General features: G+C 37.8%; 1 protein-coding gene across 4 annotated transcripts; it reads right to left on the reverse strand.

The window, feature by feature from the left end:
- Window positions 1-63: 63 nt before the first annotated feature.
- Window positions 64-26,265, reverse strand: ECT2 (epithelial cell transforming 2; the record flags this gene model as incomplete). Of its 4 annotated transcripts, XM_082003561.1 has the most annotated exons (24): window positions 64-153; window positions 3,321-3,467; window positions 4,559-4,666; window positions 6,640-6,794; window positions 8,361-8,499; window positions 9,875-9,994; window positions 10,181-10,259; window positions 11,431-11,512; window positions 12,245-12,341; window positions 13,349-13,459; window positions 14,442-14,510; window positions 16,177-16,296; window positions 17,091-17,227; window positions 18,799-19,021; window positions 19,484-19,546; window positions 19,737-19,852; window positions 20,861-20,991; window positions 21,117-21,190; window positions 22,299-22,406; window positions 23,438-23,527; window positions 24,052-24,234; window positions 25,148-25,240; window positions 25,342-25,421; window positions 26,136-26,265. In XM_082003561.1, 24 exons carry the CDS (start codon window positions 26,263-26,265, stop codon window positions 64-66), a joined length of 2,745 nt encoding a protein of 914 aa, XP_081859687.1. The 4 variants fall into 4 exon arrangements, with proteins under 4 accessions (XP_081859687.1, XP_081859689.1, XP_081859690.1 ...); XM_082003563.1 differs by lacking the exon at window positions 25,148-25,240 and having other exon boundaries at window positions 25,342-25,418; XM_082003564.1 differs by lacking the exon at window positions 25,148-25,240 and having other exon boundaries at window positions 18,886-19,021.
- Between the last annotated feature and the right edge of the window lie 823 nt (window positions 26,266-27,088).

A 27,088-nucleotide genomic window follows, 5' to 3' on the forward strand; every position in this document is an offset into this window, starting at 1 on the left:
GGTCATTTGAACAGCCAGCTGCTTGTCAGTCACTACAATACAGCATTATATTTTAAACCTGCTTCATATCAAGTGAGTTGTTGATCGACTTAACGTATGACTCCTTTTTTCAAAGATTGAGGGAAGACTGACCAAGGAAGGAGAAGGAATAGCCTGTTGGGGAAGAAAATAAAGAGTTGTTTGATCATTTATTAGCCAATGTCAATAGTGCAGTAGTCATTTCTCAACCTTGATACACAGTATATGGAATCACAATGTAACGGTACAGAAGACATGTAAGATCAGCAGCTTTTGAAATTAATGATTCAGTATTTCTAGATTTTGAACAGCAAGGTTAAACAAGAAATTAGTAGATTGAATATATTTAAGAAAAAAAGTAGAAGAAAGATTACCCTTGCTACCAGCTCCGAGAGATTCAGAATGCAAGAACATGTTTTTGAAGAGTAGCCCTTAACCAAGTATTAGCATACATCTTGCATCACACTTCTTGCAATAATAATCTCCCTCCAAATTGAAGGCAAGACACATTATGATAACCTATTAGAGAAACAGAGCTCCCCTCAGATCCTACAATTTTGTGTATTCTTACCAGCTCTGAGCCCCAAATTAGATGCTGAACACATGCCTTCTTGGCTACAGAAGGCAATAGGCATCACAATGATTTGTCAAAGCTTGCTTTAGCTGCGCCTGGATGGGCACAAACCAGGCAAAAAGCTGGCTTTTCTGGTGCTAGAAGCATAGGCTGCTTCTGGGACTTAAAATTACAGTGAAACCAACATATCAATATGTAGCACTAAAAGTTAACCTCTTTGGATCAGCTGAGATTTTATATTCTTTTTACATTAGACCTCAAGATACTTTCACAAGCAATCTTCTCTTGCTCTTTATAGTCCAGCCAAGCTTTTCAGCATATAAACAGGTCATGGTAGTTAGGCAGCTTGCTGCACCTGCATGCCTCAAGAATCTTTTAAATAGGAAAATTTTGAGCAGGTAAGGAAATACCACTCCACTATGAAGTCTAATGCCTGTTTATGGCATGTGTTCTATTTGCAGTCATAGGCAATATTTGAAAATTAAATCCTAAACTCCTCTTTATATAGCACCTCTTATTAGAATCTAAAGTATTTTCTACAGGATATTTTTTCCTATTTACAGATAGGGGAAACAAAAACTTAAAACCATAGTTAAAATTAGCTGCTCAAGACTCCCCTGAAACCAAGTTATTAAAGTCCTCAGAACTCTGGCCAGTGAGCTACACTACCACTTGGACAACTGAACTGAAACAAGTAGTAACTCAGTTGTATAGAAATTAAGAAAAAACACCAGAAAATTAAAAAGATTTGTGGAAGAATTAACTTTGCACCCAGAACCACAAATAAAACTAGACTATGTGTGAGTGTTGACTCTAACCCCATGCATTAGAACAAGCCAAAGAAAAACCCAACACCGTTTAAAACACTTTGTGGATTCTAGGGTTTTATATAGTTGTACCATGCTGTCTTAGTTTAGAGGAATCAAGATTTTTTGCTCACTTCATGCAAGATGGGCATTAACAGTCAGGATTTGATGTACAGAATTTTTCTGCACCACACTGGTTATTATCTCCAGCATCACAAGTGGTACTAATAATAGGCATAGGACATGATCTGTCCAAGGCATGACCATTTAAGCTTTCCAGGTTGGAAGAGGTTTTTTCTTCTACAGCATTTGAAAGACTAGTATTTCGAGAGCCAGGACACAGCACAAGTTGAGGCCTGGAATCAAGAGCTCCAACCAACAGAAGTGGAGCAATTAACATTAACACCACATTTGACAGATCCATTTAGGCTGCACATAGAAGATGAGTGAGCAATCTACAATTAAGGAAGGGGTTCAAGAGTTAGTCCAAACAAGAAAAACAAGCATTCAAGCTTTACTGATATTTTTACTCTATAGTTTTTCTACAAAAAAAATCCCCACATAATTAAATAAAATCCTGTGCTTGAAGCAATATATCTGAATAACAGCTTTGACTCTCTCAATGGACTCAGGTTCCCAGCAGCTTTAGTTTCCTACTCAAGAGCTGCACCGGTATTCCAACTGGAGGGACCGGAATCCAAACCTCTTTTCCCCTCAACCTTATGATTCAACCAAATAGGCTTTATGCAAGTTCAGTGGTGTGTGGGATTGGTTAAAAAGACACCACACAACGTCACACACAACGTACACTCTGCTGCCAAGCTGCATCTTACTACCTCAGAGGTCCAAAAACTCTTGGAAGAATTTGAAATAGGAAAACAGTTTTTACTACTGTAAGTTCCTATCATTTTGTGGAAAATGCACGAGTTGCATTTCCATGAGAAATGAGATACAGTGCTGTATCAAACTAAAAGAGGGTAGACTTAGACTAGACCCAAGGAAGAAGTTTTTCACCATGAGGGTGGTGAAACCCTGGCCCAGGTTGCCCAGAGAGATGGGAGATGCCCCATCCCTGGAGACATTCCAGGTCAGGTTGGACGGGGCTCTGAGCAACCTGCTCTAGTTGAAGATGTCCCTGCTCGCTGCAGGGGGGTTGGACTAGATGCCCTTTTTAAAGGTCCCTTCCAGCCCAAACTATTCTATGATTCTATGTTTACTCAAACACTAGAATAACAGCATAGATGATGAAAAAATTCCTCCAAATCCAGTCTGCTTTACTATACTGTACTAGGAAATCAAGTTTGACCTAATGTAGCAGAAGAGAGCTGCAGTAGGAAGCCAGGCATAGCAGAAGAGTTGCAGTATGTAGAACAATGTATTATTTTACCAAGTTTTCTTAAACATGTACAGGGAGATAGTTCTCTTGCCTTTTTAAAAACTCTCAGGCTGCAACATCTGTATTTCTCTACCATTCTTTCCCAGTTTGTTTCACAGGATGTCTATCATCTTGCTACTTTCATTGATACTTTCACCACACTATTCAGGGTTGTACACCACATTTGTATATATCATTCAAAATTAAAAGCATGAATCAACATAAGACTGTGTTGAAAGTTTATCACTATCTCAGAAGATGATACGTATTCCATCTCTGGCAAAAGAAGGTTTTTTTCCCCTCCAACTTAATTGTACGCTCTTCTTCCAGTTTCTAGTACATACAGCAGATTTTTCTGCATTTTCAGCAAGTAAGCCTTCTCATTAAACAACTCTTGCTCAGACAATAACATGTCTATGAATGTAGTTAAAAATAAATTCTTCCACTGTGGATCTTGAAATTGTTAAATTAAGATCAGCACCAGACATTAAGATAACTGTGATCTTAAAAAGGTTACTTATTTGGCCTGCACAGCCAAATCACTTACCGCTAATGATGATGTACTAGTCAGTCGGCTCCCTATATAACTCTCATTAGCTGAACTGGGACTTCTTCCTTCTGTTGCACTATGTGACATTAAAGCCCTTCGAAGAGCTCTCTTTGGTGTTTTTGAGAAAGAAAATGCTCTTGTAACCTGAGGATTTTGATAAGCAGTTATACACTGACAAAAATCAGGCTGTAATAACTACTACAATACAGGCTACCATTCAAATTTTGACAGTCTGTAGGACATGTATTAAATGTTTATATGACTATATCAAAACTAGCCAAACACACACCCCCAAGGTGATCTGTCTTTTAAGGCTCCTCATCACCCCTGCCCTTCTCACTCTGTCCAAATAGGAAGACAACATGAGATGGGGAAGGTGCAGTGGAGATTCAGAGAGAAGTCAAGATGAGGTCTAGTCAACTAGGCTTCCCCACATCCCTTGGGTTCTGCAAAGTCAGGAACCCCTCCTTTAAGTTGCTCTTAATTTAGTCTTTAGCAGCTTCCAAATCACAGCAGCCTCTACAGTTTTCTCTAAAACAGTATTATCATCTTGAACATACTAAGCCTGCTGCAAGGCTGCTGAAAATGAGGAACAGATTCCTCCTTGATGCATCATTCTCTGTCATCCCTTCTCACATGCTACAGACTTTAGCAGAACCAAACTCAGCGCACAGCCAACATGACAGAGCAGACAGGCAGCCTTCCTCCTGCCTCCCAGCCAGGTCCTCTTAGCAGAACAGGGCACAGATCCTCAGTCTGTTACTTGGGAGCAGCTAAGCCCTACATAAAGGAAAGCATACACAGGCAGACACCAGCATTCCACACTTCCTTCCTTGGTATTTCAAAGTCTGTAGAGTGTATGTGTCCTGGTAATAACACACCCATCCTACTTTTGAAGGTACTTGAGTTTAGATGATTGCTTGCAGCTTTGAAACTCCATTCAATATGCTAAAAAAGGTTATAGCTGAGCATTGGGGTTTTTTGTGATATTTAAAAGATTCAAAACATTAAACAGAGTAAGTTCCACAACAGACCCAAAATTACTACATAATACTTACACAAAACACTCACCACCTTGTTTCTTTAAGAAGCTTATACTTAAGAGTTTTAGTTCAAGATTAAGTTTTTCCTGTCACTACTGTAAGTACTATAACACACCTGAAACAGGAATACTAGCAAAATTCCCTGACTAAAGTGAGGTTTACTATAAAAGCACTGTCTTTGAAGTATCTTACCTTTTTTGATGTTTTCTTTATGGCCCTGGATGCTCTGCTTAAAGTACTGTCCATATCTTTAGTATTCACTTCAACTGAATCAGGGTCAGCAGTATAAATGAGATTTTCCTACACACAAAAATAGTCTTAATAATGGTCAAACATCAGCACTTGTCAAAATATCATTCTCTAGTTCATTAGGTCAGATTTAAAGGTTTTAATTGCCATATTCTGCCATATTTAACTCTTAATATACAGTTAAGCAACTATTCACTGTCATGCCATTTTATGGGATTAACTGCTGGTGCAATCCATGTATGAAACCACTGCATCAGCAGTTTTACATTTGGTTTGTTTGATTCAGTTTCAAGTTCAGGGTTGACCAGAGGAAAGGCAGTAGTTCTGAAGTATACCTGGGGGGTTTCACAACATATTATACGCCTTTGTTTCACCAACACTTGTAGCATTCTTCCGAAGTGAAATCTTGAGAGCTGCAGCTGTCAAACACTAAGACTAAACTTTTCAGCTTAAGCCCAATTGATATTTCAGAATAGCCACAAGTTCTGGGTTTTTTTTTTTTTTCATGCCTCATTCTTAAACTCTAGCATGTGCAAAGCAATCTCTGGCTAACTACTTACAAAACTTGTGGGGGATGGGAGGGGCACACATGGGAGTGGGAAGTTACTGTGGGTTTTTGTTGTTGTTGTTTTGGGTTTTTATTTTGAGAAAAGACAGTTTACCTAAAATTGGGGGGGGGGGGGGTGGAGCGGTGGCAGCACGGTGGAAATAAGGACACCGGACAGTAAGCTGTATGGCTATTCCTAGTGCCTAGAAAAGTAGTAGTTAAAGCCTTTACTGCCACCATGTGGCAAACTCAACATTATCGCATTCCCACATGATGATACAGAGTTCTCGAAAACCAGGGAAAAGGGGAATTAATTGAAGCTCAATTTGACATTTAAATCAGCAAGGAAAAAAGTATTATGTTGTTGGTACACAGCAGTAGTTACAGAAATCATAACTAATGGGATTCAGCATAGTAGGTTACAATTTGTCAGCATATGATTCTGAATGTCCTGGGGCAACAGGGAATGATACATAAAGATTTAATTTCTGTTAAAAAACCTAACGTTTTTCCATCCCTGTTGTGTTATATGTAACACAATCATGAGACTGAAGATAGGCAAACAGATTAAAGTAAATTAACACTTCTGAATAAGTACTTTTCCTACTCAGTACCTAAAAAGGAAGGAAAAGCATAGAGCCAAGTTTCTTATGAACAAGTCCCTAGATGACAAGCCAAACAAAAAACCTAAGATGCTATTTTGATTACTTAACTACCTCTCCCAAAACAAGCATGTCTTTAAAAATCACAGACAACCAAACATTGTACAGTAAGAGTACAATGCAGAACATAAAACATTTCTAGCTTAAATCCAAGTTGTTTCAGCTGTATGTACCACACATTTTTAGCAAATTTGGATGACTGTTAGGCACACACTTTTACATAATTAAAACATTGGCTGAAAGTCTCTTGCCCTAATTGGAGAGAATCTGCTCTTCAAATTAGCAGTTAGCAGTGAGGAGGCCAGTGCCTCCTTTATTTCCTTAATTTTCTCATTTTAGGGTTGTAGATTTCTGTCATAGGAGAAAGATCCTTCACGTCTCTTACATTATGGTGCCCAAGCAAATAAGGCGTAGAACAAAGAATTCAACCTAACACAGAGTTAAACCAAAACATATGACTCAATGCTGGGATTGTAAATTGAAACAAAGCTGTGAAAGCAGCAAGCTGAAGACAATTCTGTTTAGACCTGCCCTACTGAAGATCTGCAGTGAAGAGTTTAAATTATTTATAATTAATTTGTGGTGGGGGAAGGCTGTGATTCTTGATTTTTAAGTACTTATTAGCTTCTATAGAAGCCAACTTCCAGGCTGTTTCCTTTTCCACTTTTAACTACTCACAGACATGCTAGCACAAATATTTTCTGCACTACTTCACCTCAAGCATGTCTGCTATTAACAAGTTCTTTAGCTTCACGTGCTTCAAGCCAAAAAGAGAGAACTATTTCCAATCAGCAACATGGTTCCAGAGCACTTACTGCATCTGCTTTACAAATAGTGTTAGCCACATGTCGACACAACATCTTCAACCAATCTTCCTTAGGAGGTTCTTCAGTTGTCATCTGGAAACTGAGTAGCTTGTTGTTCAGCTCTGTAGGTGGCCGCACAACTAAGGCAAAAGCTTTATGGCAATCTAGAGTTTAAGAGAGGCAAAGTGTTAAGACAACGAATAATCATTTTTCATAGAATTCAGGGGGGAACCTTCAAAAGAGTTAACCCTCCATCTGCCAGGAACTAAAGTCGGAAACAATATGATTTGGTGTAAGGATTTTATCTTTATTTACACGATAGCTGTTGTATCACTTGCAAGGGCACCGAGTTCTGTCCACAACCTTCAACAAGAGGGCTGCAATCAGCTGTTCATGCAACAGCTGTTCATTCATCAAGTAATCTGCATACTATAGTCCACAGAGCAGTCAGTCTTCAGTGGACATAACAGTAAATACCAACCTCATTCTCCAACTCTTGAAACATTGGACAGACCATTTCTTTATCAACAGAGAATAAAGAAAACAACATTTATCCTTTTTTGTAAAGCAGGAAAAAGCAACAGAGACCTCAGTACTAAATATGGCACATTAAACAGTAAAACTATTGTAACTTGACTATTTTAAACTTGACAAATATTGCTCACTTGATAGCAGAAAATTAATCCATTGCTCATACTCCTTTATAGAAGACACAGCTGAAGCATACTAACCACATTTGAGAAAGAAAGAAACATCGCCCATTCAGAAAAGCAGCACTAGAAAAGCAGTCCGATAAGAGAGTAGCTGACCTCTCCCAAGATTTGCCTACTAAAGTTCTCTGTAAGTATTAAATGATATGCTTAGAAATGGCTCCCATCGCCCAAGTCCCAAAGTAAACTTAAGTGTTACATAGTAATTTAAAGACAATTCTTAAGAGAAACCCTAAAGTACCTTTTAAAAACGCAGGTAGGTACCACATTTACTACCTACCCTCTTTGCCACTTCTATTTTTTATTGGGTTTCCATGTTCAGGTGCTTCAGAGAACATAAAGCAGAACAAGTATGATATGCATACCATCACCTACAGTGAAATACCAAGTCTATCTTTTTAGGATATAGATCTAGAAACTAGTCTGACTAGACTTCTTTAGAAGTCACTATCAAGACTGGAACAGCACTGTAGCATGAGTTCTGCTGCTGTAGCAATGCATTACTTCAGTGAAACCCCTACAATCTCAGAATGGTAAAGCAGCCACAGAAATTAAGTCATCTAAATCTTTTGTCCAAGATGCTAAGCACAGCTCCTCCTGACCATCATTATCACCAGTTAAATGAAGATCTGCTTTCACAGCAACAGCACTTGCCTCTGGTCAGTCTAATGCTCTGAACTGAAGTTTGGGTTTTTTGGTTTTGTTTAAATCCAGAGCTGTCAAGTGTACTCTTCTGTTTAACTCACACTGCCATTTAGTTGGCTTATGATAATGCTATCTAGTAGTTCTGCCAAGTTCAGCATCCTGCAGCAAGTCCTGAAAACCCCAAAGGCATCAATGCAAGAAATTCTCAAGCTCACACAGAGCTTCAAACAGAAGCTTATACTAAAATCACATACCTAACATACCATAAAAAAAAAAATATACCTTGGCATTCTACCCCACAACAGCAGACCTTCAGTCTTTATACTCCGAACAACAGTTTTCATTAGCTATCACAGCACTTCAAAATATACAGACCTTCTGTCTCCCTGATGTCTAGGACTTTCTTGATCTGGGAGAGAGGCATAAGAACAACATGCTTGAGAGATGCAGGCGGCCTCGTGTGGCCATGCGGACTCTTGAAAGCACCAATAACTTTATGCCGTTTCCTCGCAATCTGCAATTAAACAGAAGACAAAGAAGTTAAAGTTAGAAGCTCTATTGCCATTGTTTTGTTCCTCTATTCTTTTACCTTCTAGTACACAGGAAGGCACAGAAAGCCTCGCTACAGAAAAATACTCTAAAGAGTATTTTACTCTATTTACTCTACCACATAAGTCTTTAAGGAACTCACTTATCTCACTATTCACTGTCTACAATTCAAGTGGTCCAGCAATACTTGTTACTTACCATCAATACCCTCACCTCAAAAATAAATTTAAAAAAAAATAAATCAAGAAGGGAAGTAATTTTGCATTACAGACCTCAATTCTAACCTGCATAACAATCAAGTGCCCTTTGAAGCCTACCACAAGGTAGTCTAGATATTAAAAAAAGACAACGTCTATGTGCATGAACCAGCTCAGGCTGTGGTGTGTTATGTCCTAGAAATACCATTCGCTGTTGCCTGTGCATGCAGCCATCAAGTGGGTTTTGCAATGGAGGTTGGTCAGTTTTTACTTTACATTAACACATAGGTATCTTACATGTTTTCTAAGTAAGGTATCTTCAGTTGCCTGTATCTTGTACACGAGATAAGCCAAGAAGCTTTAATAAAAGTGTTTTCATTTTTCTTTCCTTCCTTTACAAGCAGTGATGAAGTCGAGTCAACTTGACTCCCAAGAAGAGTTCATCACTAATCACAACAATAGGCTTTTACTCCTATGTGCTGCTTAGAGCCAGCAAGATAGTGCTGCAAGACAGCGCTAATTTTGGATTATTTTAGCGTTGGTCTTCTATGAAGACAATGTTCTCTACTGCTGTAGGCAGTAACAAGTACTTTCATAAAGTGTCCTATATAACCTCAGTTTTCTCCACATAAGTCTCCAAAACACAGTTAGATTACTTCCTAACAAACTACTATTCTAAGGCATTGAATATGTGAGGTTTTTTTATTTTTTGTAGCCTAAGCACAGACAGACCTACCCCAGAGGCCCACTATTTACTCACATTAAATATGACTAAACTTTAAAAGGACAAACATCATGCTGAGCCAAGGACTCCCGTACTTTTTCATCCATCAGTACTAGTCAAAGTGCTATTCAGATAAACATTTATTTCTTAACATATTAAGCCGCTTTTAAATTTTTGATCTCGCCGCAAGACATTAAAGGCTACATTAACACCTCTCAACCATCCAGAATTGACTATCTACTTGTGTTGGCTTATACAATAGCTAATGGAAAGGCAAGATCAGCATGTGTTGAGCTATCAGCCTTCTGTGACTTAGAACTCTGCTTCAAAGTTTTTAAATTTTACTTTTTTCTATTCCTAAGTAGTGTTAAGCCTTCTAATAATTCAGTTCATGAGCTGTATTTATATACTTATCTTACCTCTAGACAATCATTGAACAGAAAGAGTGTGACCTGTTCTCCCCTGTCACAGAGGTCATCACCAAGTGCTACAGTTTCCAAACGCTGAACTAAGCTTCGATGAGAGGACAAGAGATTGGCCTAAGTGACAGAAGCAAAAAGCTCATTAAGCATTTAGGTCAAGAGCTGGATTACTGCTTGCTTACAACTTAACACTGGAAATCTGTTTAAACCAGCACCACTGCCTTTTAGCCTCACATACATTTGCAAAGGGAGCAAACAAGCGCAGACATTTTACAGGTCTGCAGCTTCAGAGAAATTACTTACTGGACATCCATCAACTTCATAGACCACATCAAAGAATTGCCTTTGTGCCTCTGTTTTTCTCTTGTCTTCATTAATATGTCTGAGGGAAGAATATTATATTTATCTTCAATATCAAGCAACAGTAAATGAATGCAATGCATTTAAGACATACAACAATAATGAATCATAGAATCATTAAGGTTGGAAAAGACCTTTAAGATCAAGTCCAGCCATCAACCCAATACCACCATGCCCACTAAACCATGTCCTGAAGTCCCATGTCTACATGTTCTTTGAATATTTTCAGTGATACATTCAGAGATAGAGCTTACATAGCAACACTGGAAAATATAAAGAGTCAACCACACTTGCTCACTGAAGTACCTGAATACCATATTTTAAGCATATAGGAAACTTCAGACATAGAACAATATTCTTGTCATGTTATCAGTAGTTGACACACCATTCAGTTAATATGTAATTCCCCTCCCCTGCTCCATAAGATTTTGAACTAGAAACCAACCCAATGCAGTTTTTTTGGGTGGGTTTTTTGGGGGGGGGGGGGGGCGCGGGGGGGGGGAGGGAGGGTTGTGGGGTTTTTGTTTTGTTTTTGTGGGGGGTTTTTTGTTTGTTTTGTTTTTTGCCTTTTTTTTTCCCCCTCCAGCCTGCATTTTATCCCCCCACCCCAAATCAGGACTGCAGCTCACCAAGAAGTAAATGCAAGAATAATTAAAACTTAGAAGTTATTGTTGTTAAAATCGGACAAACATTTATCCAATTAATACAGAAGGTCTCATCGCTGGAGACATATGCTACACTTCAGAAGAGGTGAGACTTACAATCTAAACAGCTTCAGCTTTAAGCTAATTAACTCATGGAATGGTGCCAAGAATAGCAATACAGGACCAGAAGAGAAACTAGTCTTCCACTGTCCTTTCAGTGGATATATGCATAGAAGTAAGATTTAAAGACAAAAAACATCTCTCATTTCTATCTGTTCCTTCCAGAATGGGAGAGTTGGAACAGAACAGAGGACTCGAGAGGTTCAACTTCACGCTGAGGCAGGAAGTCAGCAGACGTTCCGGTAGAAAGCTGGATAACAACGCCACAAACTCCTTCGAGAGTTCTGGCACAGAATGCCAGAGGGACAACAGTGGCAAAAGGGAGACTGAAGAACACATACTATTATGTAACAACACACTAAAAGCAATTTAGAACTAACAGAGTTCTAAACATCTAACAGTATGTTTCATAGAATGAGCATCACTTACGTCATCACTTCCTTCAACGATTCAATAGCTCTCTCTAGAGTTATTTTATCTGGGTTCTCTTCTGCTGTATGCTTCTTAATATCTAAAATGTAAAAATAAAAAAATTTAAACACCCCACATATTACAAGTGCCTGAAAAGAAATATGAAAAAAAATTCAAGTTTAAACTGTAAGTCATATAAGATTACTGAAGAAATCACACCTATCCTAGAGTCCAAATAGCCTTGATTAAGTGGGGAAGTAGGCTGAGCAGCAATTGTCCGTACATCTCATTAAGAAAAAACCCACCTACAATACAAAACCAAACCCCTAAACTAATAAAAAAAAATATCAACAAGATCACATGCTGGTTTTGTTGAAGCGCAGAGACAAGCATAGAAGTCTTCTAACTGAACCAAAGGGTGCTGGCGTGTGGGGATTTTTTTTTTTATTAAATGTAATCGTCATTACAGCAAGTGGCTGATGCCAAGTGGAATACATAAACCTGTAAGCCCTTTCAATACCGATTGCTCTCTAGTTTACACTAGCTGCATCTGAATCTCAATTATATTTGTATTTGAAGAGACAAAACTTGCCAAAGCAAAATCTTCCTCTACCTGTATTCTACAGACAAATACGTAAACAAGTGAAATTTAGCCAAAAGTATGCTTTCTTCAGCAATTGGTCTTGCTGATTGCCATTAAGCATTATTAACTCCCAGAATCAGGCTTGTTATATATGAAAAAAGCTGTTGCTAATTATAACAAAAGCAAGCATTATCTTGGTTTTAACACCTTCAACAGACAAACTAATGAAAAAATACATCACTAGATTACCATTTAGTAGTAGAGCAACACTAGGCAGCCTTTGAACAGGACGGATAAGGAGTTCAGCTAGGCTTTGGCGGCCACATTCAGGTTTAGCTTGGTTTATCTGGGGAAAAGAAAGGGGAGAAAGAAACTAATTCTTACTTCCACACCCCCCCCGCAACAAACACACCCCAAACCCCACAAACTAAGAGAAAAACTGTCTTCCTTGAAACTAGCATTGCACTAAAAGTTTGAGAATAATTTACCGCAGATACTCAGTCACTAACAGATCATGTTAGAACACACATTATATTCAAATCTGTGCAATATTTGTGACATGATTTATGTTCTCAGAATGTCTAGTTTTAAACCGTCCATCTTATCAACTCCTCAGTTCTTATTTCAGATGCTAACGTGGACTGGGACAGGGGACAGCCTGTTCTCTTATTAATTGCCCCATCTTTTAGATATCAATTCTTGGATATAATTCCTGGTACCTCAGGAAACATGAGCTGAAATCTGTCAGTTTGATTACTCCACTATTTGAGACACACTTGTTCGATATAGAAGAGGAAGTTAAAGCTATGCTGCACTATTAATCAACTATATACCTTTATCAGAAAGCTCAAGAGTCTTAAGACTCATCTTCGGCTAACACTTTCTTTGAAGATCATCTTCCTGTTAGATCTCCACTGTTATGCTCTTATTCATTAGTCACAAGAATGTTGAGAGATTCTACCTCCCTGGAACTTCACAGCTGCAAAAACCTAGTTAAAAGCTATTTCAGAAATCGAAGTCTTTTAAACACTGGGAGGGGGAACCAACAAGAAGCTGCAGCTCTAGTAACCTTTACAGAAAAGAGAAGACATGTATTTGGGAGAAGGTAATCAGAATGCACTTTTTCCAGCAACAAATGCATATAATTAAATTACCTTGAAATCTGTATAACAGAGGAAGAACTTGGACCTGAGGAGCCTGAGGGATTGAAATTCAAATCCTTCCTATTTCTGCCTCACCAAGACATGTTCACATTCCTCCCAGCTTCCAGATTCTTCCATCTACTGCATTAAGTAGTTTACTGGATAATGGTCTCCATGTTCTACTCAAAGACTTAGTTCTGCAGACACTTACCTTTAGGAAGGCATGAAACCTAGGCTTCTGTTTTTCACATCTAGTAATAGTCTCCTGTCTCATTTCGAAGAAATTCACAAACGGAGGGTATGTTTTCAACAAGTCTTTCGACTGAAAGAAACAACTGTTACCACTCTACTTTACATATTATGTAGCATTGTACATATGTTCATATACCCTGAGCCATACAAAGTTGCTCAAAGACATTTCAATAAAGAATAATAAAAAATGTGTTGTAAACCCATGTGTGTTCACAGAACGAGTTAAGACATCTCTGCATGCCAGATGCCCAAGATTCAATGCTGCTGATTAAAGGCCAACAGCTCTCAAACATCAAGAACACATGTGAGGGTCTTAGAAGCTGCTGAGCAGCTCAAATAGAAGGCAGATTCTCAGCTAGCAAGACGCTTTTGGTGAGAATTTGGGAAATTTCAGACAGGTAGTTTCTCCAGTTACTGCAATCACCTTTAAAAGGCATTAAACTGCCAGAAGCAATACCTTAGACTGAAAACTTTTGAATGCCACACACTATTTGCCTCAAAATGATCAGGTCAGCAAAAGCACAAGAGACATAGCAGACTACTTATGTTAAAATGCATTGCAATCCCAGACCTAGCTTTCCTGTTCTGCACATTCTGTACTTGGGAAAACAAAGAGTCCTTATCACTTAAGCGTTTCAAGTCTTGAAGGAAGAACACAAGATGTTTCTATGAAGAGTTATTTTCCTGGCTATTTACTATTGATCAGAGGCAGCAGATAGCTAAGGTTACAGAACGAGCCCCTTTTAACATCTGAGTAAAAAGCTGTCTGTAGTGTTGCAAATTACAGTTCTCAAACTGTATGTATTTGGAGTTTTACCCCCTCATACAAGTGGACACACACATACACTTAAACTTGACATGGATGACCTATACAAAGTATATCACCTAAGTCAACTGAAGAGTCTAAACAGAAGGTACAGCGATACAAGTCAGTGTTCCTTTTCACTCAGTAGTGTTTTGTTTGTGTTTGCTAGCTCCTACAAATGGATTATTTGTAAGGCAAGATACTAACTCATAACTCTAATGCATTAAAAAAATGGAAACAAACTTACGTATTTAAGAATTATATCACCAATACTTTTGTTTTCAGTCCAACTCATCATAAGATCCTCCAGGTCTTCCTAGAATACATGCAAGGGTAGGGGAGGAACCAAATAAGATGAGAAAGAACCGCATAAAGCTGTAAGATGGGATCAGTGTTCTGCCAAACACATGTAATTAGCTGTGTGTTACCATGCTGACAAGACAGGCAAACCTAAAAGCTGTACAATTTCACATTAAGTCCCTTCAGTCTACTGAGATCTGAAAGCAAGAGACATCTGGCTTGCTGAATATATAGTTTTGAATCAATGCAAGCAGAGCCTAGCAGTGTATAAGCACTAGCCAACTCTGCAACAAGATGACACTGCTGTGTCCAGCACACTACACGGAACATGTCCCAAAAGATTATTAAAAGAGTACACACAGAAGACAGCTGAACCAGTTCTAATTAAGAGTGCACAACTAATATAGGACTCTTAAGTCCATAAGATAGGATTGAAATAGTACTAGCATAGATTTCCCTCGCTTGCTGCACCAAGATGTCAAGGAAAGTGAGACCAAGCTGTTAAGCCTATATCAGCTTGATAAGGATCAAGCTCATTCATTGTCAGCTAATAACAGTGACAGGAGGGCACAGCTGAAGCTTCAGGATTCACCTTAAGTGAAAGGGATTCACCATTAATACTGGTTTGTTGCTGGTAATAAAGATAAGTGGCAAAGATGGAGGAAAATACAACCATTACATCCAAGCACCTTTGTCTAAACTGCACGCTCCAGGTGAATCCTACTTGACACATGGATACACATGCTCTCTTTTCATCTCACTGAGCACATATCAATACCTATCAGTGATTAACTAGACTGGATCCTAACAGTTGAAAAAAAACAAACACACACACACACAAAACCAAACCAAACTACTGAGTTACAGGCAGTCTGCAAGTCTCTCTATTTTAAAAGGCTACTGTGAAATTCAGACAGGAACAGACATATGCCATTATTTGAAGGAGATTTTATGACCTCATATTTAAGGAAAACTTGCATCATAGTCTACTGTGAGACCCAGAAATGGCTTCAGAGAGCACTGGCAATCCAGTTCAAATCATAAAATAAAGAAAGCTTCGAGAAAACAATCTCATAGGGAATTCTAATCAGCTCTTATTAGGCCTCAGCACGAGGTCAACTGCTTCAGAGGTTGAAGTGCAAGCCAGTTTTATAAGCCAGTAGTTTCTCACAATTGCTTAAAAGTCTCCTTATAGGAACATGTCTAAAGCCCAGGAAAACACCAATTTTGATTTGTTGGGTGGTTTTTGGTGTTTGGTTTTTTTTTCTTAATTCCACAGCTTTAGCTATCCTTCCAAGATTCCCTGCTTACCGCTTTAATAGAAACATATACGTTAAAATCACTTCTGAGAGTTAGACTACCACTTGATACCACTGATCCTTTTGACCAGTTTTAGTTACAGAACACCTCCTACAGGAAAAGGTATTACAATGGGAAAAGGACAGGCCAGCTCATGCATGGCAATATTAGTTACATGCACAATACTCAGACTTCAGATATTTATAAATAATTGTTAAATCTTAAAGCGTACTTTGGATTTGCACATAATTCCACAGGTTGAACAGTATGGAACATCACCAGGATGAATCTACACCCATCCAGTAGATACAACTTAAAGCACGCAGAAAAGATTTTAAGTCTGTATTAAAGCTTCCCCCTGCAGGGGAGAAGTTGCAGCTTGCCTTGATTTTAGTATGCACATCAAGAATATCTGGAATGCTGCCAAATATGGTCTTAATCTCTTCCTGTGCAAGGATTGGTCCTCCAAGTTGTCCTTCCTTCTCCAACGGAACTTGAAATAACTGAGGAATTAGGCAAAAAAGTTAATGCCCTCCCAACCTCCACACATTGTGTTAGAAATAGTTACAAAAACAATGCTTTTCCTTCCAGATCATACTTTCTTGCAGTCACAGTCTTGAGACATTCTGCCCCCATTTAGCAAGAGTGGGTTATAGAGGAGGGGTTAAGATACGCACATTCAGTTTGATAAGTTACTACAGCATAAGCCCCTTTTATCTATTTTTCTACTCACACACATCTTAGCTCATTAAGTAGATAATCAGCTGCAATGGAAACAAACTTTCTAGAAATTAAGCTCTTCCTGTGTCCTGGTTTCAACATTATTTTCATCCCAAATACAAAACACAGCACCATACCAGCTACTAGGAAAAAAATTAGATCTATCCCATCTGAAACCACAACATCGTAAGCTGTTTGCTATTCCGCTCTTCTTGGAATCATTAAAAAAAAAAACCCAAAACAAACTCTCCTGCCATCTCTCTCTACTCACTAATATCTTAAAAATCTGAGGCATGAAGATCATATTTTCCTGAAGCTTAGGATTTCCATGCAAGCCACAATTCCAATGCAGATCCCAGATTAGAAATTGTATTTTCCAGCTTTTATTATTAACAGATGCTAAACATTTTTATATGCCAGTAAAATGACAGGAGACTCTTTACTTGCCACCTTTTTAATGGAGCTTTGATGCACCCAAGCCCTCAAAGGCCTGCAGATCACAGGCTGAAAGTAATCATTGATGTAAACACTAGATTCTTACTACAATTGACCTGTACTTGCTTTAAAAAGAGCTTACCTGAATGATTGTTGTTAGAATGTCAACATAGTTACTTTCCGTCTGATACAATTCCTTTGCAACCTGCCATCTTGCAGACTGTTTTAGTGGAAGAGGAGTTGAGTTTTTTGAAGGCCTTGCACAAGATTTTGGTGTTTCTGATGAAGAAATATTCCCAAAAGAAAATATGAGCTCTATTACAGTTGAGAGTGAGCTTTTTGAGGGACTCATAAGACAGAAGAAAACCCCTTCAGAATTTTCAAGGGGAAGTAGCATTGTTTTTCTTAAAAGCTATTATGTAGGTTATTCTATAGTTACCAGAGCTCTTTCTAGACAATAGCTTTCTTTATTATAGCCTAATTATAGAACAACAACAGTAATATATTATTCTCCAAAATTAGTCTGAAACTAATAAGCCATTTATGGGCAGGTCAGTGACTTAACCTGGGGTCAATGACTTAAACTGAGGATTAGGTTCTGAACATTATTTATATATACACTATGTACAAAAGTACTTTTCTACTTTCACTTTGCCACATAAACAATTATCTTTCAGCTGCCCACCATCCTTGCATTCGGAATGTAGCTCAAAACCACCTATTAAAATCAGTCCTTACATGCAACACTTACATTTCATCCTATTGGGGTGAGGGGGGAAAGGAAAATAAAGACACAAGGTTCATTTCTCTTAAAGCTAAAGCCAAGGTGGATCTGGAGCGGTCCATTAGTTTTAAATACTTGCACATGTATTGGACAGCAGAGATCTGTACTCACTCATTCTGATGTCAAAGTTCGTTACTGTCACAGTTATTGCAAAATAATTACCTCCCCTGTTGTTTTCAAAATAGCACTTTTTCTGAAACTCTCTGCTGAGGTTGTATTAGAAGAAACTTGTGTACCAGGGGTTATGAGAGTGCTAGCATGATTTAAGAAAGCTGGTCTTTCAGAGTAAGCCCATTTTTCCCGTATTTCTTCTGAATTATCACTTACAGGTTGTGCCTCACTAAGGTTACTTGACTTGTGTATAGGGGCATTTTTAAAGCAGTACTAACTCCAGATATCTTCTCTTTATAATGAAACTAGGCCTTTTTTTTTTTTTAAACCCTCAGGTATTAGCTTTTGACTAATCTACAATTTTGCAGTTTCCTCTTTTCCACAAGAGTCACGTGCAGAGACATTAAAAGCTCTTTGCCAACTAACCGATCAAAACCAGTTGGTGATTTATATTCTTGTGAAGTTTTAGACACAACACTTTGCTGGCACAAACAGTGTTACCTCAAAAGAGCTTTTCAAAGACCTAGGAGGAACGGACTTTGCAGGAATTTTCCCTTTAATTCCTTTAGAAAAGAATCTTTGTCCTCCTTTCTCCAAGTATCCTACTGGAGAGGTTTTTAGATGATTTACTGTTAACTGTGTTGCTTATTTTCAGCAGAGCATTTGAAGCATTTTGGAATAACACGGTACTGTACTTCATATTTGTCAACTCTATATCTTTTCCTTGTTTTCCTTCAGGTATAAATATGCTTAGTATGATGAAAAGAGGCAGCCTGCCCTCTGCCTATGTCTGAGCTCTTCACTGCAGTTCCGCTTTTTGCACACTTCAAAAAGGAGAAAGACTGCAAGTACTTAGGACACCTGTAGCAAAACCTGTAAGATTTCTGTACTATTACCACTTCTATGCAGAGAGCTCTTAAATATTGCAAGTGTGTCTGCAAGTTTTTAGCTCTACCTCCACTGGTAGTGCTCGACTCTGGAGTGTTAGAAATATCCAGCAAGGATCCAATAGAAAGCGAATGTTCAGCTGAAGGTCGCTTCCGAGGAGGGAATGGCGACATGTCTGTTTCTCTGGTCAGTTGAGCAAGGGTCTCTTTCAAACGACGTCTTTTGCGATTGCTGTTTGGAGTATTCAGAGAAAGTAGTGACACAGATTTCTTGAGGCCAGGACTTTCTGACTATATAGTAAAAGAAAGTTTAGTTTAGTGTTTTTATCCACTGTGTCCAGCTCAACTCAGTGCAAAGGTAAGTTAATTGTAGAGATCAGCACACAACATGACTCTCCTCAGGGAAGCCAAGTGAAAATAGGCTAAAAATGGGCTGGTGTTTTTTTTGTTGTTGTTGTTTTTGTGGGGGTTTTTTTTGTGTGTGGTTGGTTGTTTTTTGTTTTTTTGTTTTTTTGGGTTTTTTTTATCAGAAGCCACACTAGTATTTCGTTTGCCTAAAAATAAGTTCAACCTTTAGGAAGCAGAAAAAAGTTTTTTCCCCAATTAGTATTCTAAGTATAAATTTATAATGGATTCTCTGGAACATAAATGTTGCTTTAAGACATCTGACCTCTGACCCCACACATACTACTACTGTACATGCCAATTTTACCACTAAATACATGCTGTGTATCATTTGAGAGTTCAACATACCTTCTCAAATACATACATGGACTCTCCAGCTCTGGCATCCATTTGAATGCTTCCCCAGAACCACTAAAGGAAAACGAAACCACATATTAAAAAATACATTATAGGGCTTCATGGAAAGTTAAAAAATATTCAAAATAATATATATAATAGTAAGGCAGTTCGCATACTAAATGCAAACATGTGGCTTCCTCTGACAAAATGCAACATACTGAGTATTATATAGCAATATTCTTTCAAGAATGTCAGCACTAACCTCTTGCTTTACAACATAAAGTTTTTTTAAAGGCTCAAATGGAAGATCTTTCACTGTGCTTTCTTCAACCACTAAGTGTGTACACCTTTCGTCACCAACTGGTAAATAATGTCCTCCTAGATAAAAAAAGGCAAATTAACAAAGCTGAAGAATAATATTGTTAGAAGTTAGTAGCTCACTTGATAGTTCTGCGGCACCTATCATTAATGAGAGAAGAGCCAGAGGCATGAACTCTTCAGTGAGCTGATCAGTTGCTGGGCTTCCAAACCATTCCAGATATTATCAGCATACGACAGTTTTTAGAAATAGGATGTAGCATGCAGTAGTAAAGTACACAGTCAGGAGTACATGTAGTTCAGAAGGCATTTAAACCTGTCTGACAATACATGCAATATCCTTCTGGAAAGCTTTTCTTGTTTCTTGGAAGAGCAAGACAGAAATACTCACCCTAAAGACATCCACAAGTTAGAACCTGTGCATGTCACAATCTTATAAGTAGCTTTAGGTAAATGGGAGGAGATGGGACAGCAAACTGAGCCAACTTTCATCTCTTTTCACAAAGCCTTGCTGTTACAAGCTTGCTTTGTTCCCACGTCTATAGTTCTGTTACATGCAACTCCTAGCACTACAAGGCTGGAGACTTGTAAGTTATCTGTTACATCATTACTGTCAATGTAACTATTAGTACCGTACTACACTACCAAAAAATAGAACACGTTCAATCAAGTGTTTTACCAGTGATGATCCATATCAAAGTTGTAAACATTGTAGACACTTTCTGTGAATTATGTAAAGATGCACACCACAAAAATGATTATGAAAACTGAAGCAGAATATACATATTATGTATCAAGTTTTCCAGGATATCTTTAGGCAGTAGTTATTAAAAGTAATTACTTTTTTTTTTAAAATCATCTAGTTTCAACCAGCCTAGGAAGTTTGAAGTCTTCAACAGTACCAGAACTTATGCATACATTGACATCTAAAAATCAATTTATAGCTCTCCAAGTTGAAGAGTCTCCATTAATACTTCAGGATTCACAATCCAGCGTTTCAGCTTCAGTGAAGTATTTATCAGCTACAAAGCCCATTTCTTCCACAGGTCAACCTTCATAGAAAATAACCTTGCATTTCTGTCATCTCTTCCATGTTAGCTTTCTCATCATCAGAGAATCCAAGGAAACTTAACATGCAATCCTGGAAGGGAGGAACCTTGAACTGATTTCTAAAGTCATCATCAGCTGCATAGAAATCACTGAAAGGAGAAAAAAAAAGATGCACAAGATGTCACTAAAACAGTGCTAATTCACTATTTAAACAGCTCACAACACTACAGGTGAACAGGATGCAAGGTTAAGGCTGAAGGAAAATAACACCTACATCTCATTCCTTTTCTCCCAAGCCTTATAAATCCACTCAGCTTTCACGATAGGAGTACCAAGACTTACAGCAATCTAAAAAAACAGGAAAAGCACAAGTAGTACCAAGTAAGTATTTCCATTTAAGTCTTTCCCATGCCAAGAAAAATCTGTAACTTTGCTTTTACTTTTCAAGATGATACTGCAAAAAGTGAACACATTCCTTCAACATCCAACTCACTCCCAAGAGTTAGAATGTATTAATTCTTCAGTGACTAGGAGATCAGACCAATCGCTATTTTGACACTTACTCAAAAGTGCACCATTTTGTTAGTCTGAAATCCTTCACCACTCACAAAAAATACAAAACAAAATCTCTGTTCAGTGGAATACAGGATCTTTTTTCTGCTTTTGATACTTTGTATGAAGCCAAACATCCCAGACTGCTTTTACCAAAGAGAAAGTGACTACTCCAAAGGTAACTTCCATGACCGCTTGAGAGAGACTTTTACCCCTTTGAGTTGGCAGAAAGGAGTGTTTCAACAGAGTTAGAAAGTAGGTCTTCTCTTCCAACTGGAAGATTAGAAAGAGACTATGAAAAAAGCAACTGTTTACTAACAACCCAAACAAGGGAGAATCAAGGGACATAAGCATTGCTATATCCTATTCCATGGTACAAAAAACCTATAAATTTTTATTTACTTGTCAACTGGACATACATGCACTGAAGGATTCCCTTTTGGTGTTTTCAAAAAAAACCCCACATATATTTATACATGAAGGAAGTTTTGAATGCTTATAGGTAAGTTAAAAATAACTTCTAAAAGAAGATATAAACAAATTGAGTACTAAAGCTTTTTGCAAGTTATCTGAAAGTTTACTGTTTGGACAGACAAACAAAGCAGGCATGTTTATATCTAAACACTTGTTCATCAATGAACAAAGCATTCATCAATGTCTTAAGTACCAATAGCATCAGTACTTAAACATTTTTGTTGTTATTTACCATACTTGTCTATTTCAAAATCTCTGCATTCAGGCAATTTATATTATTTAGATGCCAAGAGACAAAATCATGTCAAAGCTCAACACCAGAGAGAGTAATGGTGAGTTCAACTTACAAACTCAAGCATAATTTACAGACTTAGTCTACAAGAGCCAAATTCTGAAAGTTTCCTTGAAGTATCAACTCAAGCTTACATACTCTGAATTTGTCTCCATGTGTTGAGTTTGCCACCAGATGTGTGACTTTTGAGCTGAAGTCCCTTCGAATAATTCCACCCATATGATGAACCAAGGTCACTAGCTTAACCTGAAAAATAAAGATTAAATAAGTTTTCAGTGTATCTTTTGAAGTTTACAAGTGGAGAATGAGAGCAGTATAAAAATGGTTTACAAAGCAAGCTACAGGAGGTTACATTAAATGTCTAGGAATAGAAATGCTCCAACTTGTTCTTAAAGCAACTTGTATCAGCTGTATCTTCTCCTGTAGATGTGAACATCAGAACTATTAACATTTAATACAGCCTTGCTGTGTAGCTTGAGGAAGACTACACAAGCCACTAGTACTCTTGTGATCATCATACATAATGCCTTCACCTTTTCACAGCCAATAGATTTGAAGCATGTTATCCTCATTGCTTTAGTCAATTCTAACCTCAAGGGGCAATTGCCAGAATTTACATAAGATTGCAATTTGTCCAGTTTGAATCTAGCAGATCAAACCCAACTATCCCTAACACTGGGCAAAGGTTTGGGGTTTTTTTTCCCCCCAGATGAAGATGTGGAGCCATATTGTTGATTCCCAGGTGTCTAACAGGGAAATTACATGCCAACTGCATCACTGAAATGGAAAAGCAAAGCACTAGAGTATCAAACCACTTCATACCTAGGTATGTCAAGACTCAAGTCCTGATAGCATGATAGGAGGACAGCATGGCAGCAACGTAACATGTCTGCAAATGCTCCGAACAGGACTACAAAGCTTTACCTAACCACACTACTACCTGTACAAATAAGAGGACTCTACTGGGTAAACATCATCTAATCTGAAGCCTAAACCTACAAATCTTTAAGTCCTACTGAATTAGAGCTGTTTAATGTGATTCAACAAAAAAGCAACCGAAAATGGCATCACAGGACTTGCACAAGGAAACAGTTTTGTTCCCATCCTCAAATATCACTGCCTCTGGACATGCAACAAAACAAAAGAACAAAACAAAGCAATTCATTCCCCCAGATGAGCTCCAATCATGGTTAAACCTTACAGACAATAGAACAGAAGAGCATTTTGAAAACAACATAGCTTTACCAATCCAAAGGAAAAAAAAAAAAAAGTCTTACTAATTCATCTTTCTTTCTGAATCCAGTAAAGCACAGTACCAAGTTCAACATACTTGCACAGTACAGTGGACGACAGGAAAAAGGTAAAGGCTGAAAGTAAGAAGCAAACTTATTAGTCAAAAGCATACAGCTTCCATTAAAGTTTCACCACTATCTTCAATACAGCTCTATTGTTCCTAGTATTAAAATGCATCAGACACATCCAACTCTGTGTATTCAGTTATACCTCAGCCTCAGACACGCCATCCCCAAGGTAGCACTCCATCCTTTTTTTCCTCCCCAATCCATCCCCTCTACATGACAACCTTTGGAAATACAAAGTGTCTACTGGAGCTTCATTTATATGCTGCCTTTCCTAAGGACACAATCCCAGCTAGTGTATCAAGAACTCCCACAAGTACTGCAGTAGTTGTTGACTTACTACTGTCTACCTGTGATTTCTCACTACATGTAATATTCTAAAATGGTATTAGAAACTGGCACTTCTTAAAATTCAATGCTAAGAACATTTATGATTGACTGACAAAGCAAAATATATTTTGTTTTGTACATTGAATGTTTAGAACTCACTGTACCAAAGAACTACTCAGCTGATTTCAACAGAAAGCACATACCTCTCCTTTCTGTGCACAGTGCAGTACTACTGGAGGTCCAATGACACGGCAATCTGCTTTGCAGAGGTTGTTAAAGATAGAATCTTGGAAGTCTGATACAACAAAGATAGTCTCAAATTCTGGGGAATCAGAATCTCCAAGCTCTTCTATAGTGTCTGTCTTTATATAGGGCACTTTAATTTCCTTGATTCATGGGGATGAAGGGGAAAGCATTATTCAGGCAACATACTTACACTAGTGTCAAAATTTAACTGATTTTTAGTTTGGACCATTAGAAAAGCATATGATTCAAATTTCAACAGACACAGACTCTTAGGATTTGTGAAAGCTTAATGAGATGCACTGTCCTCTAGCATAAGAATAGCTATGAACTGCACCTAAAAAATATCTTAAAGCAATTCCTGCTTCTGAAGAATAAGAATCCTAGTTACTTTAGTAGTTTACATATCAGTTCATACTGATAATGTAGCATTAGAAATAGTTACTGATAGAAAAAAAACAAACTAAGCACAAAAGAGAAATGAAATTTCAGACTGTCAGAACAGTTTAAGGTACTTCTGGATGTTACTAAAAATTAGCACCCAGCTTGCAACAGCAAGCTCCATGCTGCATAAGAGCTAAAGAACACAAGCCAATTTTGTTCATTGCTTGATAATTTTAAAGGCTCTAAACATTTGTTTTATTCCACTTTCAATTACTAGTTCCAAATTTTATTTTCTCAGTTTTTCACATCAAGAAATGGAGAACCACTTCTTACACTCAAAGGGAAGTCAATTAACCAATTAGGAAGTCAGTTCATAGCAAAACCTTATGTGTTGACTGAATATTATCATGCAGTTGAATATCTCCACTGACATTTCTAGCCCCCTGTTAGAAAACTTAATCAGTGGATTAAAAGCTGCAGATATTACTTCCACATTTGAGAAAGTGTAAAAAAGTGCAAGTTTTGACAAGCTTTAAGTGATATCATCAGAAACATTAGCATATATTGTGACCATCATGCCCAATTAATGTAAGTTAAAACATGTGCACATTTCAGCCCCAGTGAAGTACAACATGCTGCATGCAATCGCATGTACTTAACTGCATGACATACCATAGGAATAATACTTTTTATTAGTTTTTCTTCTGATTTACCAGGACTAGTTTCCTTTATCTTTATAACTGGTACTTCCATTATCTTAATGGTCTGTGGAAAAGGAGAACTTTAGTACAGAACCAACCTGGTTACTGGAAGTCTAAAAGCATACCATCTCACTGCAGTGACTGTTTTATCTTAGACCCACATACCTCCAAGGCTTTCAGAAGCTCCTCACGTCTACCTGCCTCCTCCACCAAAACCACTCTTGTTTCTATTTGAGGCATTTCTTCTGTTTAGAGAGAAACAAGGATAATACTTGTATTTTAATAGAAAAATCCATGTCAGGTCTAAAGAAAAATATCAGTCAATAACATATAGAAGAATACAGGCAGATTGCATCTGTTCAAGATGCCTTGTTTATCAGGAACAAGCCTGAAAATAAATGTTACCTCAAGAAGCCTGTCCTTTAGTTACCTGTTAGTCACCTAACATTCAAAGCAAGAATATGCAAGAAAAGTCAGCGAGGGGGAAGAAAGAAAAACAACAAAATTATTGACTTAATTCCTCTAGCAGAATTAGATACCAAGCCTCGCTGGTAAACAGACAGCTAGTATCTTCTCTAGCGTCTGTGCTCCCGGCTGACAAGGTCCATTACTTCCCAGTAACTGCTCAGTTTCACCAAGGAATAGCAGAACTCAACTCAGATATCTTGTTCTTTTTCTCATGTATTAATAAGCTTTCAAAATATTAGGAGGAAGGGACAAGTGTTGTCTCTATGTCATTTGCACCAAAAGACTGCACTGGATTTTGGCTACTGCATTGCAGGAAAACAAAAATGCCATTTTTGTTATTTTTTAATTTCAAGGTTTGTTCTTGAATTAATTTCAAGCTCAAGACTATTTATCTCTCTAAGGACTACCTGTAATCCTACATAACAGAGCAGTCGTTTATGTTTGTACATATAACAAAACATAGTAGTCTTAAAATAAGCTTCTCCCATTACCTTCAACATCCACTACAGATCCAGGAAATACATTCTCTTTGGAGGTTTCTATAAGTTTCGAATCAAGAACAGAAGAATCAGCCAAGAGGCTCCTTCCGGTTTCAGACACCAGCATACTGTTGTCAGCCATGATTATGTCTTGTTTCCTTCTTCAACAGCTAGAAGACAGGTGTGTAAACTATAGTTACAGTTTCAGAAAGCTCATTAATGAGGAGAAGAGTTCTATGACTAAGGCAGTAAGAAGTAACATCAGACTTCTGAAAACAAAACATTCAGATTCTCATTAAAATCCCACTCACACTGATAGAGTAGCTCTGAAAGAGTAGTAGGAGTAACACAATTGGTAGAAAGGACTGACAACAAACCCATTACAGACAGGGTTCTGAGCAGGCTGCTTACCATAGAAATAATTCATTTGCACAGAAAGCTGCAGAGCAAGTACTTCAACTCTGAGCAGCAGGGAAGCACTAACTCTAGTGTTCGTTTTTAAAAGTTTCATCACAAAACACCGACAACCTAAAAGCACTTGTTTGCTTCAGTGATAAACTATGATAAGCTAGATTTGAGACCAAAGTTAGCATTGTTAAAGTGAAACATTAGCAGAAGAATTAGGGTACACAAAGCATCTTGCTAAAATTTGATTTTTCAGGTGAACTGGCTAAAGTTACTGTGGTTACATAAAAATGACCAGCCAGGGAGTAGAACCAGCAGTATTTACTTAAAGAAAAAATAGGCTTCTTAAAACGCATGAGTCTTTACAAAGTTAATAGACATATATATGTCTATCTGTATGATCTAGTGTATTGTCCTACATAATAGACGATATTATATAGGCTTCTAATATAGTAGAAGTATCCATTCATCACCAGGTAAAGAGGCCTTCTATCTTCTCACAGATAGACTATATCTGTGCTCTCCCTGTCCATTAAACAAACTTGTCACATATTGAAAAG

The sequence above is a fragment of the Phaethon aethereus genome (assembly GCF_964289735.1).
Source record: "Phaethon aethereus genome assembly, chromosome: 9".
Lineage (NCBI taxonomy): Eukaryota > Metazoa > Chordata > Aves > Phaethontiformes > Phaethontidae > Phaethon > Phaethon aethereus.